The 15,379-nt window shown below is 43.3% G+C and overlaps 1 protein-coding gene across 1 annotated transcript; it reads right to left on the bottom strand.

Annotated features, from left to right (window-relative positions):
• Positions 1-6,764: 6,764 nt before the first annotated feature.
• Positions 6,765-14,140, bottom strand: LOC136958486 (desmocollin 2-like protein). Its single transcript, XM_067252429.1, has 16 exons — positions 13,917-14,140; positions 13,602-13,695; positions 13,221-13,414; positions 13,028-13,132; positions 12,501-12,656; positions 11,990-12,134; positions 11,718-11,872; positions 11,460-11,594; positions 11,126-11,311; positions 10,713-10,960; positions 10,370-10,512; positions 9,560-9,781; positions 9,113-9,334; positions 8,607-8,722; positions 8,159-8,494; positions 6,765-7,767 (listed from the first exon to the last, which is right to left on the bottom strand). The coding sequence occupies exons 1-16, from the start codon at positions 13,980-13,982 to the stop codon at positions 7,570-7,572; spliced, it is 2,721 nt and encodes a 906-aa protein (XP_067108530.1). The 5' UTR covers positions 13,983-14,140; the 3' UTR covers positions 6,765-7,569.
• Between the last annotated feature and the right edge of the window lie 1,239 nt (positions 14,141-15,379).

Below are 15,379 nucleotides of genomic sequence, written 5' to 3'. Positions count from 1 at the left end.
TTACCTGTCTAGCTTTGAATCTGTCATTTTAAAGAACATAGGATACAATATAACTGCCCATTGCTATTTGTTACCTTAATGGTCTGTGCTGCAGCATGTTTCAGAGTCTCTCCTATCAGCATCTCAACCTCCTTCTCTCCCAGCCCTGCCTTCCATTTCATAACTGCTTCTGCAATTGGACAGACAACACAAACATATACATTCAGTGTTAAGTGAGATCATCAACATTTTAAGACATTTTATGTGATTCTTTCACAGAAAGAAGTGGTCAGACTCAACGTTTAATTGTTGTGCACACATTTGTGCCAATGAAAGGCAACTTCTCCCTTTTCCCCTTGAAGCTGTAGCAACTTCAAACAGCATTTGTTGCCATGGACCGCATCACTCTCCTGACGCACTCTCCAGGAGTGGCCCCACCAGTGAGGCTGAGATGGTGAATCTGTTGAAAATAACCAGGCCTTGAAGGTAACCACATTCAACTGGCTATTTCAACAGTACATAATTCGTCTTAAACTGTTTAATGTTGGCAGTTAATTTACCAAATTAGGTAGGTTGTAAATGACAGGACAGTTCAACTTGAATTAAGCATTATGCTAGCGACCTACCACTCTCTTTCTGAACTCGGTCATCTTGAGGCGCTCCTCAAGATCCTGAAGTTCTTTTAGGCATTGTGCCGCAACAAAGTTGAGTGCAGGCTCCTCACTTAGTCTTCCCTGGCTTCTGCGCAACAGAAGAAGTATCTCCCTCTGGCTTGCTTCAATTGTCTCCACCTTTTGAAGGAGAACTTGTAGTGTATCTGTAATTAAGAATCACCTTCCATTACCACCGCGGTCACAGTGTCTGCAGAAATGCTAGCGATTATTAGGCTACTTTAGGCTATATGGTAGATTAAGTTTAAATATGATGTATAAAAAGGCATACCTTGCAGTTTTCTTGGCTCCCAAGCTGTCGCTGGCCAAGAGGGTCTCTTGTCTAAATTGGCAACATAGCAATATCGTGATTATATGAAAGTCTGTGTTTTCTTAGGACATGTTCAAAAATCAATTAATGTAAAATGGTCAGTTTACCTTCGACAAAATGCTGGGTCAGAGTCATGGAGTGCTGGGATTCTGGTAGTTCATCGATTTTGCAATGGTAGTTACATTATTAATTTAGATTATTTACCATCAGTTCCATCTGTTGCCAGGGTGGGAGGTGAAGGGTTTGGATCTGAGAATGTGGACATGGATGGGAAATACATTTGAGAATGTGTAGACTTATCGAATCAACAGTAATTTCTATGTTGTAGTTTTGTAATTGAAAACTGTGAAATATTTCTGTCAAGTACTGTGTATCTTGAGAGACTTGGTTGTTTTTTGCCGTACTTTTTGCTTTCTTTGGCCGGGGAGGGGTTGGACGTCCTCGTTACCACTTAGACAAGGGCAACCGTCTCATTGCAGATTGAAGATCCTGTAAAGCAAATTCCATGATTTGCTTCTCAGTACATAGGCCTATACTACTTGTGAAATTAGTTCCTGAAAGCATGTGCAAAGCGCGAAAACTTTGTCGCACTGAAATGTGGAGATAGGCCTTAAATGGTTTCTCTTCCGTTTTCAGCTCAGGTTTTGTATAGAGGGAGCCAAACCCCGACCGATCTACGTCACAGCGACCTATCCACGTCAGATCACAGACGGTTGCATTCTGTAGCTGGTACGATGCAAAGACGAAGTAGCCTAGGCCTTATTAATACATAAAACACTCAGAGACTTAGGTCTGTTCTGATATCTGCAATTGCTTTAGCTAGTGTTGCTGTTGTTACTAAATTCAATAAATTCGAGGGGGCGGAGCTTCAGCTCCTTGAGGCGACACGCCCCCCCCCCCCCCCCCCCCCCCCAGTCTAAAGCAGAGGAACTGATTTTCTCACGATTTCAAAGCCTAATTTAACATAGGTGTCTGTGTTTTTTTTTCCATTCGAATGTGGATGGGTATAGTTAACAACACATTATTCTGTTGTGTGATGAACTTAAAACTCATTTTAACCCTTTTGTTATCTTCGGGTCATTCTGACCCATCAGTCATTGTGACACACCGTCATATTGCGACAAATTTACCTCATACAAAAACAAAGTGAAGCATTTTCTTTTAACTGTCGGGCTGTCTCAGACCCCCCACATTGGAGTGGTTAAAAGAAAATTATTTTTATTTGTTTTTGTATTGGGTAAAATTGGGTAAACACAATGATGGTTCGTTATGAACCTTTGGGTCATGTGACCCGAAGGCAGCACGAGGGTTAAATTCCACTTTGCTGGATCTTTAAAAACATCGGTTTTGTGCTGCTCCCCACTGGCAGCACAAATGCATAGCCCACTGTCTGAAATTTGCGATTTTCGGAATCAACTTTTTCAATTTTTGTCGGGTTTTGTCTCGCCATGATTTTCTCTAAGGAAGAAACAGGTACCGTTAGCAAATCGATTAGCCTGCGTTGTTGCGAATGAACAACCTGCGTGACCCACAGAGGTTGCAGCCAACGTTGAGTGAGTGAGTTGTCATGGTGATTACAGTTATTACTGCTCCTGATTGGACGGAAGATAGAAAACAACATCTCGTAGGAAAGAAATATAGGCGCAATATCACGCACCAATGAAAACTCGCTTGGACTAAATGTTGATTTTGGCTTCGGTCCAAATTGTATTGCGTCAGGGTCCGGATCCGGACCAGAGTCCGCATATTGAGTACCCCCGTTTTATTGTGTTCTAAACAGTCACTGAATAAAGCCAAATGACCCACTGTATTTGCTGACAAGCAACACATATATACGTGGGTTAGACTCTGTTTGTTAAATCATGTTGACAAATTAAGACACAGATCCATCTCTGGGGTCTTCCAGCAAAATGATTTATCCGATGAACTTGACAGCTGTATGTTTCAAATGAGCATGGTTGACAGAAGTTGTAAACCCGAAAGAAACACAATGGCCCAAACAAATCATTAAACTAGGAAATTATACTCTTGCATAATTAATGTGTTAATAATTAAAGGGGCATGTTCTCCCAATTGGTGAGAATAGTCACAGGCCAAAGGGATTGCAGTATTGTCAGGCATATCTACTGAAATGTGTTTTTGAGCGATGCCATAACCAACATGTTTAGTTGACAATACTCACACAGCAAATGGCATAACATCTGACATGTTTACTAATGGAACATTCCATCATCAGATGTAGGCTAGTTGTTTCTCTTTAATTGTCAGTCTTACTCTAGGCCTCCATGTGGCAGCATTTACAATGCATCACCCTCATAAAAGTATCCATCTTGGTCTGTAGGCCACTGCTCTTGACAAAGAACTAAAATGTCGCCAAATAAATGTATATTCTCTGTTTAGGAAACACATTTCTTTCATACTCACTTTAAAGGATATTTTAGACACGGTTTGTGTTTTGAGTCTTGGACTGCCTTGCATCATTAACTGTGTGCTCACTTGCAGCCCATTAATCATCACCAGTAAGCCTACACGTGTAGATATGAATCTGGCCACACCCACCGCTATTTTAAGCAGAAAGCGAGACATTGGGACTGAGACCTTAATGAGAGAATCAAGCAACCGATTGTGTCTATTTCTTTTATGTGGTGGTGGTGGGGGTTCCATAATATTCCGGTCAGTATTAAAATGCTAAACATCATTGGTGGGCACATTTATCACATGTTGGCAATGTGTAAGTCAACTGATGTGACATATGTCTTCATTTGTTATGTAAAGTTCACTCAAAGACGTTGAACGTATATAGACACTTCTGGCAACAATGCACCAAGCAAAGATTTAGTTTGTTCTGTTACAAATTACTTCTGAAACAGTACAGTATACCACATCCAGTGTCACTGCCATCATGTATAGTATTTCCAGCTACCCACTACCGTACATGGGACAGGAGAGTCAACTGTGGAGATGACGGTACAAAAGCAGACATACACAGATCTGTTGCGCTTCTGTGTCGGCACTCCTGCGGTATCTACTGAAAAGTGAAGTACGGATGTGGACAAAGGACAAAGCTAGTTTGTGTGCTCCAGTTTCAACTCCAGAACCAGTGAGACTATCGAAATGACCAGAAGACTCCCTCTACCCTGAGAGAAGAGCCAGGAAAGAGGCAAGAGTGACACCTACTGTTTTAGATTGGAAGGCCATGCAGTGAGAAGACCACACGTGTCTACCGTATACATTTATGTGATGTTGTCAATGCTGTATAGAAAATACTGTAGTGTATACGTGCAGCAGATAGGTGTGGTCTTCATAGACCCTAGTTTGAGAGTGTTCCAGACACTTAGCTGTTCTAAGAGCATCTCCGTATTGGTCTCTGATGTGGCCAACTGCCATCAGAGTTTCCTGCGGAGAGAGAGAACGCAGGATATCTCTGGAGATTGTTTTCAGAGTACGCAGAAAACTAATTACAAGCAATAAATTAATTTCACGCTGCCGCTTTGGAATTAATTGCGTCTTTAAAAGAGTGACTGGGAGCGATGGCTCAAGCAGCGATAAGAGTGGACAGACCGAGTAAATGAATTACATAACTTGCCAATGGCATCGCTTGGCGGTGGCCCTTCATGCCCTTTAAATGAATTCTTTCAAGACTTTCAGTTATTTAAGTCTTTTTTTTAATTTTTTTATTTTTTACTGTAAGTTCATTTTTGGTCTGAAATGTTCTCATGCTACAGTAAATAAACATTCAATCTATTGCCATAGGGATTGAAAGTACAATAAAAGTATTCAATGATTTTGTTAAGTTTTTATACAAATTATTAATGGGAAAACAACAAATATAAAGTTTGAGACCAAAACATCAGGAAGCATGTTGGTTGTTTGTATGTCTGTGGCACTATCCCTTCACCCTGTCACCTATGAGGTGATCATTCTGACCATAGGTGGAATATTTAGCACCAGATGGGTGGTGCTACGGACTAAGTCCAATGTTGATCGACTGTAACCAGGAAACCGTGACAACAAGGCCTCCATGGGAATGTGAGGTGGTTACATGCGAGGTGAGGGGACATGACACATTATGTATATTTACTAGATTTATGATCTTATATGAAGGAGAGTAGAGTTAGTAGACTATGATGCTCTTAAATTATTGAAAATGTGCAAGAATTCCATATTTCTTTATATAGTAGCATAGCTATTGCATCACCCATGAATGATGGAATATTAAAATGTAAATATAGATCATATTTAGGTTTATTAGTACACTGTATGTGGGTCAGCTGCACGTTTCTATTATTTCTGAACACAGAAGCAGTGAAGTCATTTTTGAGGATTGAAACCGGAGTGTGCTGACTTCAAGATAATACTAATTGGCCCCAATGGGAATTTGAACAAAAATCCTTGATGTGACTTCTCACTACTCTCTAGCAATGCTCACATGAAAGACCCCTCCCATTGCAACACATTCTCATAAGTTTGACAGTCGCAGTAATCTTTGTTGATGTCATCGTTGTATTTTTCAACACACTGCACTGTTTGATCATTATGAGAGACGTCATTTTCATTCAGATAATCCATGTCTGTTCATGTCCATTGCCATTGTCTGTCCACTAACATCATTGATATTTATCCCCCATAGAATGACAGATATGGACCCATTCATTTTACTAACAGCTTGTGTACTAAATGAATCAGCTTAAGAAATATCATATCTATACCTATTTCTGAGGATACAGTATATTTGAAACAGTATTAGCTGAGCTAAATCCTCTGCTGGGCAGTTCACTGGTATCATTCTGAATGGTAATCAGACAAGACCCAAAATCTAATTTATCTTTAACTGAAACTAGAAGGCTCTACCCAAGGCTCTGGACAGAATACTGATTTCAGAGTTACAGTGCACATGTCATATTGCTCTGCCGAAGGCTAGTTCTAGGTAGAATCTTAAGAGGATTTGGTTAAAAGGTTAACTGGTGTGCTTGGTAATCTCATTCTAGCATGGTTACTGTGTATCACAGAGGGCTATTTATTCCCTCCGGGCCACATAATTGGATGGGTTTGCCAACTATAAGTTTTCACGTTTAATACTTTACACATAAATACTTGTACAACACTACGTTGCTGTGTTTGTTGTGTATATTCATTTGTTGCCATTTAAAGATTGGTGTTTGAAGGTACTGATTCATCTTTCTTATTGCAGTTTCCTGGCAGTGTCAAAAGGGTTCCCAAGAGCCTACGTTGTACTTCAGACAGGAAGTGACAGGAAGACACAGGAAGTGACAAGAGGAGGCAGGAAGTGCTGCTGAAAAGGCTGCCACGCTGGGGTGTCAATATTATCATTGAGATCATGGATTTTATAGTGTAGTTGTGTACTGCATTCATATTGTACATCCTAGATGTGTGTTATTTATAGGTGGAAGGAAAGGGCTGTTGTTTTGTTAGGAGGGTAGTCCTAATAGGTTTGTTGGGAATTCGCAACCTTTAAAATGCTGCTGGAAGTCCACCTGAAGGGGGAAAGGTGTGTGGTGGAACACGAATAACACTAGAGTTCCTCTCAGCTCTCCGCGTTCTTGCTTCTCTCTCACACTCCAACTGCATTATGGTCATTGGACACTGGGTAAGCACAAGTGCGAGCCACACCCTGTAAATGATTCACCACATACTCTACTGTTTATCTACCTGTGTAAACAGGCTCCCTGGTAACGCCTGCACATAATTATACTCTCTCATACACACACAGGCAAGTACACACATGATGTACAATTCTCCTCTCTAAAATGTTCATACTTAACCGAATAAAGTTTAAATATGAGAAGGGAACACAAAACAATTTATTTTCTGTCAAACAGCTCAAAACCATCAATAGAAATACTGTACATGTACTATAGATAAAAATATATAGTTGGGTGATCATATTCCACATATTATCACAATTAGAACTGTTGCAGAAGGGCAGTCCGCTGACTGAAGTATTAATTGAACACTTCTTTTCAGGTATTCATCTTCATTGGTATGGTTCTGCTTCAAAAAGTGCTCTACTTGCAGAAGTTTTACAGTACCCGTGCTAAAACAATGACAGAGAGCTGTATAACATCCAGCCCTCCACCTGACAGAGTACAACAGAACCACAAGGTAAAGGGTGGGGTGGTGGAGGCAGCAAAACACCATCTCGTGTGTGTGAGAGATTATGGCCATGATAATACAAATAACAGTAGACTATCAATTGTGCACTTACAGTCTTCTTGTCTAAATGGCTTGGCACATTTTGCTTTCTAAACCCTCAATAAACCAGTAATATGACAACCATTCTAATACATTACAATTCATGTGCCCAAACTTCATCTTATTAAAACATGGGAGAAACCTATTCTTAAATACCACACACCAATTTACTCTTATAACACTACTAAAAAGGTTAGCAAAAAGGCCAAAAAGCTATAAAATACCAACCAACCCTTTGCCACAGAATACGCAAGTATCCCAAACATAAAATCCAGTGCAAATCCAGTACGACTACAACGAGCATCCATAGCAGTTCAGTGTGATGATCCCACAATGACCTCTGACATTGCGGGGTCATTCACGGCTGTAATTCAAGTATCACTCAGTGCTCATTGTTCATTTCTTGGTGCAGGCCTCTGCCAAGGTCTGGAACTTAGGCCCCAGAGTGTTGAGAAAGTCCAGGTTGTCTTGGTTACCCTGGTCACTGCAGCAACCCACAGAGCCGGCCTGTGAGCCCACTCCCTCGAAGCCATACGCATGCAGGATGTCATCCGCGTAGCGCTCCTCTTCCATGGTCCCTAGGTACGTCAGCTTCTACAGGGTGGGAAACACAGGCCAGTGGGAAGAAGGATATTAAGTTTGGTGGTATTACTGTAGCATCCAGAACAGGATATTTCACAGACAGATATTACACAGGGTATTACACAGATAAACCTTACACTGGCAAGATAAGACATATGAACGTTTACAGAAGGGGCCAGACGAGATTACATGGAAGAATTGACAGTGCTCTCACCACGAGGGAAGAGAAATATTAAACCTTGGAGAAAAAATGGCTGCATGTCTAGCATGTGAGACTTTATCTTTTTATTAAGTAGGGAGCTGTGATATTGACCTTTGTTGAACAATCTCCTGTCTAGGTTTAGGTTAGTGTCATTGACAAGATGAGTTTAAGCTCAGGATTAGCTGTAGTAATATATATTACCTTTTGTAATAAGCGTCCGTTGGTTTGCCAGGTGTGGTTTGCAGCAGAGTCTGTCAACTGGTGGAAGCGACCAGTGTTATCCATAGCGAGATTATCACCAGCGAAAAACTGTCCTCCTCCATATTGGCCTCCACCATTGTACTGGCTAGGAGAGAAGCTGTTGTGCGAATCGTTGAACAAAAGGCCACTGGACTGGTGGAGCAAGTTCTGTTGGGCGTTCAGAACCCCTCCCTTGGCTACCGAGATTTTGCTGTCTCTGAATCCCGCGTCGGCCATGGAACCTTTACCGGGTATGTCAGCAGTCGCAGACGCAGGAACAATAATGAGATTGGAATCCTGAGGAGATGCATGTCACCAAAAAGAAGAAATAGAATGAAAAAATGAGGTCTGTAAGCAGTAGGATACAGTATGATATCCCTTCCTGGTTCTTTCAACATGAGGATCTTACCAGCTGGTCCCCCGGAGCCTCCGTGTTAGACTTGAGGAGGACCCCGCCACTGTCGCCCATATCATCCATCTGTTTGTTCTCATCTTTAGTCACACAGACCAATGCCAGCACCACACCTGCCATTGACGGAGAGACAAAGACATTAAGTTAAACAGCTCTGTAAAAGCATGGCTCCAGAAGCCACTACTGGTTGATGCATTCGTTTTCTGAGTGATTCGCTCCTTCTCAAAACCCTACTGAATCACTTCTGCTTTGACACATACTGCATAATGTACATTCAGTATACATTTTATATAGACATTTAATGGTTCCAGTCTTCCTTCAGACAATGCATACTCTTATTATAAGTGTATATGTGTCATAATTTGTTTTGTACTTGTTAAGGTCAATATTTATTTATTTGACAGTACAATAAAACCTCAATCCCGACAAGTAATCCCTCCCTGGAAAACGTGTGTCTGTGGTGTAGCACGGTGAGGAGGAGAGGATGGCGGAGGGGGACTCACAGAGCAGGGTGAGGAGGGCCAGAGGTAGCAGCATGGCCAGGATGGCCCACCCTCCCAGGGTGGTGGAGTTCTGCTGGGCCACGCAGGCTCCGCTCCTGCAGCGACACACCCGGATGGAGACCGTCTGTTCCTCTCCCATGCCCTGCAGGTCTTTCACCACCAGGGGGACTTCGTAGATGCCCGTAGAGAGCTCCCTGGTCTGAACCAGTGTGGCAGCAGTATCTAAAGTGGAGAAGTGGGGCATACGCAGTTTAACAGGCATTCTGACAATCCAAATCGGCTTAGGGACAACATTTCCGATTTTGGTGAGGCTGCGAATGCTATCTCAAATCTAAAAATGTGTAAAAAGTGAGTTGTAGTTTCTCCGTTCCTACAGTAGACAGACAACGATAGCGAGCAGCATGTGGACAGTAGTAGAACACAGTGAGAATCCTCGTCACCACACACCATTAAACCTCTTCACAGCCCATTTCCCGTCATTCTTGGCCCCCAGCTGGAAGCTGAAGGGGGAGGAGTAGGGAGGTCCGTCTTTATCCTCGGCCACCGCCAGCGTGGAGCCCAGCTCACCGCTCTTCTCGCACACAACCATCTGGGCGGAAGGCAGCTCAGGAGTGTGGTCGTTCACGTCCACCACCTCGAGAATCACCATCCCCGAGCCGGTCTTGCCACCTGAAACACGGCAGAAGATAACTCAGGTCAGGGAAGCGTCCCGGAACATGTGCCCCGCCGTTGGAAACACTTGCTGAGAGAGGATACTGTATGTGTCATGACAACACTAAACGGCTGTCATGGGTGGTTACAGGTGTTGTCTGAGAATGTCTCATGTTTCTCTCTGAAGTCACTGTCTCTTTTGGGTAAACAGTGAGTAATCTATCTTTCACTCTCCATGTTCCTTTCTCTCTTTCCCAATCTGTTACGTACACACCCAGGGCACTCAGGGTACACTCGGACAATTTAAGGTGCGCCAGAACATCCTACTAACATTGCCTCAAGGTAAAAACATAGTCCTCTGTAGCAGCATGACTAAGCTATAATTATGGCCCTCTGACATGATTGTAGAACCAGCTCTGTGACTTATCTAATTAAGTTGGTCCGTGCAATACAAACAGAAATGAGTCAGATAATCAGGAAAAGTCATAAACTAAAATCTGACTTTTATTCTCTATCTGGTATCTGAAGCCGTGAAAGGGACTTTGGAGTGATTGGTATGAAATCATGTGGAAAAAGGAGCAGTTGTTAAGTACAACATGGACTTACTGGCATCCACAGCCTTCATGGTGACATTGTACAAGCCACCGTGAACGTAGTTGGACTCCCTGTCTATAGTGTTGGCCACCTTCAGCTGACCACTGTTTTCATCCACACTGATCCAGGACCCTGGGTCGACAACCTTATAGTACCTGGGAGAGAAGAGAAGCAAAACATGCAGGTATATTAAAGTAGTTTCGAAGGAATTGATTTTGACTGCCCTTTAAATGCTTCAGATAGGGATTTTTTTTATTTCTTGTTGCAGAGCTGTACCACCATCTTGTGTTGGGATCCACAAATGACAGCCACGCAAGGAGGATTGGAGACATGGGGAGAATCTGACAGGGCTTACTTGATGCCAGCACTGCTCTTGGTCTCGGGGTCGCTGGCGGCGTAGGTCCCCAGGAGGGTTCCATTAGATGTGTTCTCCTTGACGCTGATGCGCATGGTGGGAGCGCTGAACTCCGGCCCCTCGTCCTCGTTCCCCACGTTGACGTCCACGGGGATGGAGTGCCAGGATGCCGTGGTGCCAGTCAGATTAGCCTGGTTCTTTGCCATCACCTCCAGCTTTAAGATCTTGGCGGCTTCATAGTCTAAAGGCTGGAGGAACAAAAGGAGGAAGTTCACATGCAAAGTCCATGTCTCAGACAACAATGGACATGATATCATATCACTTAAGTAATGTATCTTGCTTGTAGAAATACAGCAAGATCAGGAATCTGTAAATCCTGTTCAGTGAACAATATGCGTTGGTGAGGAACTCACCTTGGTCAGGTAAAGAAGGCCTTCGTTCGTTTTCGGGTCTCTTTCGATCTTGAAGTTACCATTTTCATTGCCCTTAGTGATGACAAACTCAGAGTTCCAGTTGGGTGTGTTCACCAGGTCCTTGTCCTCGACAGGGATGCGGAGGAGGAGACGTTGTCCCAGGTTCTCCATGACGTCCAAAGTGTACTACAGGCAACACACAAGGTCAACTGAAGTCAAATGAACGTGAATGATCACACTTCATATAAAGAGTGGCATTGTGTCAGATAACTTATCAATACGTATCAACTGTCTGTTTTCCCATCCGCTATCAACCTCCACCATCACCACGTACCGATGGCTTGGTGAAAGTGGGCGGATTGTTGTTCACATCCCCCAAAGTGATGGTGGCAGTGCCGGTACTGAACAGGCCGTTTGGTGCTCCGCCCATGTCCCGGATTTCAACTATGGCCAGATGAGTGTCTTTCACCTGGAGAAGGAAAACAAAGATTCCATTGCAGTGTTGGTTACAATCTACAGAGCCTCAGGTGGAGATACCATGGTGGTGCTGAGAGAGGCTGGGTGGAGGCCGAAGGCGCGGGGGGGTACTGACCTCCCTGTTCAGATTGGAGGAGACGGTGCTGATGACGCCGGTCTCTGGGTTGATGGAGAACAGGTCATTGGCGGATTTGAGGGAGTAGCGGATCTTGGTGTGGTCCGTACCCTCCTGGTCTCTGTCCGTGGCCTTAATCTGCCCCACCACCACACCTACAATGCCAAACACCCAACTCGGGTTTTAAGGAACGTTCACGCTCTAAATATACTGTACGTGGTTTATTTGGAGGTGTTTAATGGGAACAGGAGCGCCCTGCCAAACACTCTCACCTGGCTTGCTTTGCTCTAGTACAGAGAACTGCAGTGAGCCGGTGAAAGTTGGCTTGTTGTCGTTCACGTCATCTACGTTCACTGTGATTGGCAAAGGCAGGTCTGTTTGCGCGTTGGTCAGTCTGTCGAATACATTGGCTTGGAACTGGCCAGAGACAAGACATGAAGTTTCAGTTATGGACATTATGATATTCAACCTAAGCAGAATGTCCTTTTCAGTAGACAAAATAAAAAATACAGACATAAATATAACATGGCAAACTGTCATCTGATGTGATTAGCAGCACGGGTAATTGTCAGTGAAGTGACTCGAAAGGTCAAACACAGCATGTTGGACTTTGTTCATAGAACAGAATAATTCTTAGGCTGTGATGGATATTTTGGATTCTTATGACAGATTTGAGTGGCTCAGATTCATAGTCGTACAAGGCCTTCTTCACAGAATATAAAAAACATTAGGATGACTGATGGTGACTAGGTGATCATACTCATCTTTAATCCTCGTACTTACTGTGAACTTTGGAAACTCCTCCCGATCCACAGGCTGATGCACCCTCAGCAACCCTGAGTTCCTGTCGACACTGAACAATCCCCTGGGGTGCTCGTCAACTCCCGGCCCACTGATAGTGTAGTACACATTGTACATAGCCGCGGAGTCAGATCCAACCTATACCGGCAAACCCCAAACAACTCAGTGTCATCATATCTATTCAGTACTGGCGTTTTTAAAGTGTAATACACACTTTCAATTTCAAAATCAATATCTATCGTTCAAAACCCATCTTCCTTTGGACGGTAGGTTTTTGTGAAAAGATTGAAAAGCTCCCACAGTATATAGGACCTTGAGGCAAGTTACAACACATGCATCCACCACCCAATGGCTTTGGTTCCTGTGTTTGTGTATTTTTCAAGGGTGTGTCTATGAGTTTGTTTTGCCCCATACAGTACCTGTGAGTGTGAGAATATAGTAGAACATGGAGCAGAATATAGATCAAATTAATAGTTGTAGTAAAAAAGCAGTAGTAGCCACTGTCTTACCAGATCTACATCTTTTGGAAATGGTGGCACATCATTTTCTATGATGTTAAAGGGTATTGGGCTCCATCTTCTCTTGGAACGCCTCAGAACCCCATTGTTTTCTACCTAAGATAGGCAGCAGAAGATTCCTCACGTAACACATTTGTACTATTTGAAACTGTAACTCTCCATCAACAATGAAACTGTCAATCACCTCATTTGTACTACGGACGAGATAGACATCCATCACAGCCATCTGACCACTAGGGTCTGGGTAACGTAGAGAGAATATCCTCCCATTGGCTGGCACTGTGGCATTGTGTGATGTTATGATGGTGCCGTCTGCTTGAACTGTGAAGTCTGGGTCACTCGAACTGATATCAAACGTTTTGCAGCGGTCCATGTCAACTAATAAACCAAAAGAAAACAACAACAATTGTGGTGACTGTCAAATAACGACAGACATAAGTGGATCATAGACTATGACATTGAATCTGTTAACTACGATGCATTTCTGTAATCATCACTGATGATGGGTTGCGAGCACAGAAACATGTGGTAAATCAGAAGGATACATGTATAGGAACAGTAGTACCTTTAGAAAGGACATATCCAGCAGCTATAGTATGGGGTACTGATACTTGAAGGGATCGTTGGAAGGAGCAGGACTCAACATAGCTGAAAAGATGCTGGAGAGAATATTTCAATTGTAATTGGTAATTGTCTGTACTGTATACTTCACACATGCTAATTTTGCCATCCTGAGTTGGCTGTTTTATGTTTGTCAAAATGTCCTCTCAATGTTTCTTAGGCATACTCTATAATTATTGTTTAAATTCTAAATTGTCTTTGAAACTTAGTATTCACAGTCACGCAAACTTAACTGAAGTAAAAACAGAAGGCTACTTACCGAAAATAAGCAGATATTGATGACAAAACCTGGTGTGAGAAACCTCTTCCGCTTAATATAAGACATTCTGTAACAGCCAATCGATCAACAGTAGCCTACTGTGTGTCGATGTAGAGTCAGACGGTGGCTATTTGTCTTCTACTTATGAACCAGTGGTTTGGTAGTATGAGTCTTGAGTACAAGATACTGCTGAATATCTTTCTACGTTTTAACGCTTTGCCTCACCTCGCAACAACCTAAGCATTCAATTGGCTATGAAGTCCTACAGACGTGCGCCGGGTGACTCACCTCTAAAATGCCCCACCCGGTCCCTGGTTCAACTCCACCCTTCTTGGGCGTGGGATTCGAAGAACAGTTGAGAAAGTGGACGGCAGTTTCGGATTGCGTGCAGTGACGGTCCTAGCACATTTGGCTAGCCCCCGCCCCCCCCCCCCCTCCTCACCACCACCACCACCACCAGGTAAACTGCACGACAATGGACACGAACGCACTACCTTTTTATGCCAGCAGAGGACGCCAACCACAGCACTGACATATGACGTGCCGCGGTGGGGAAATTGCCGCCCCTCTCTTCATGCCGCTCCGGGCTGCTGCCTGCTTCGCCCGTGCCAAAAACCGCTACTGATTTTGCGTGTGACTGTGGTGTAAACTGACTTATTTTACCGCCAGGGGGAAACATTGTATCTCTGGATTCGGTCATATTCGTCCCTCCAGTTTACCTAGTGCACCATTCATTCTTTTCTGTAGCCTATCTGAGGGAAATGATTAGTTTTAAATGATATATTCTCCTTCAAAGGCATTTACACTAACAATATTGTTTTTAGTTCACTTCCACACCTTGATTGCGTACGACGCAAGAGAGATTTAATCTAGAGTAGCCTACTAGTAGTATTTGATGTAATTTAGGTCTTCTTAGAGTCTGTACGTGAACAGTTTTTGGTCTGTTGTTATGGTGTGCCACGGTTTGACCTCTCTGGCTCATCTTATGCAGCATGAGGTTGAAGGCTTGTGGTAAGTGAAGCTGCAAAGGGCTCTTAACTAACCCCACAGGAATGTGTGTTGGATGAGGGCTGACTTGGGGGAGGCTGAGCTCACAATATCATCACGAACTGCTGATAAGACTGGTGAGTTACACAGCCTCCATAGACACCACAACAGCACTGAGGGAGTTATACAGCTACAAGCAGATAACATGTCTGATTATCATAATTCTCACATTATAAACAATGAGAGCTAGAAGTAAAAGCTTTAGTAAGTGAGACTGGGTCCAGGGGGAATTTGTAATTCTACAATAGTGCCCCTATTAAGTCTTATTAGTTGAATTCTATAGTGGAGAAAATACTGAGAATTTGACTGAGAGATGAGCAACACTTTCTACTATGACTACACCTAGCCATGGGCCACATACCTTCTCCAGCTAGAGGAATGTAACACTGCCATTCAAAACAGTCTGCGAACACCCC

The sequence above is a fragment of the Osmerus mordax genome, chromosome 16 (genome assembly GCF_038355195.1).
Source record: "Osmerus mordax isolate fOsmMor3 chromosome 16, fOsmMor3.pri, whole genome shotgun sequence".
Classification (NCBI taxonomy): Eukaryota; Metazoa; Chordata; class Actinopteri; order Osmeriformes; family Osmeridae; genus Osmerus; species Osmerus mordax.
The sequence above is the reverse complement of the archived record's forward strand: the minus strand, read 5'-3'. Positions and strand labels throughout refer to the sequence as shown.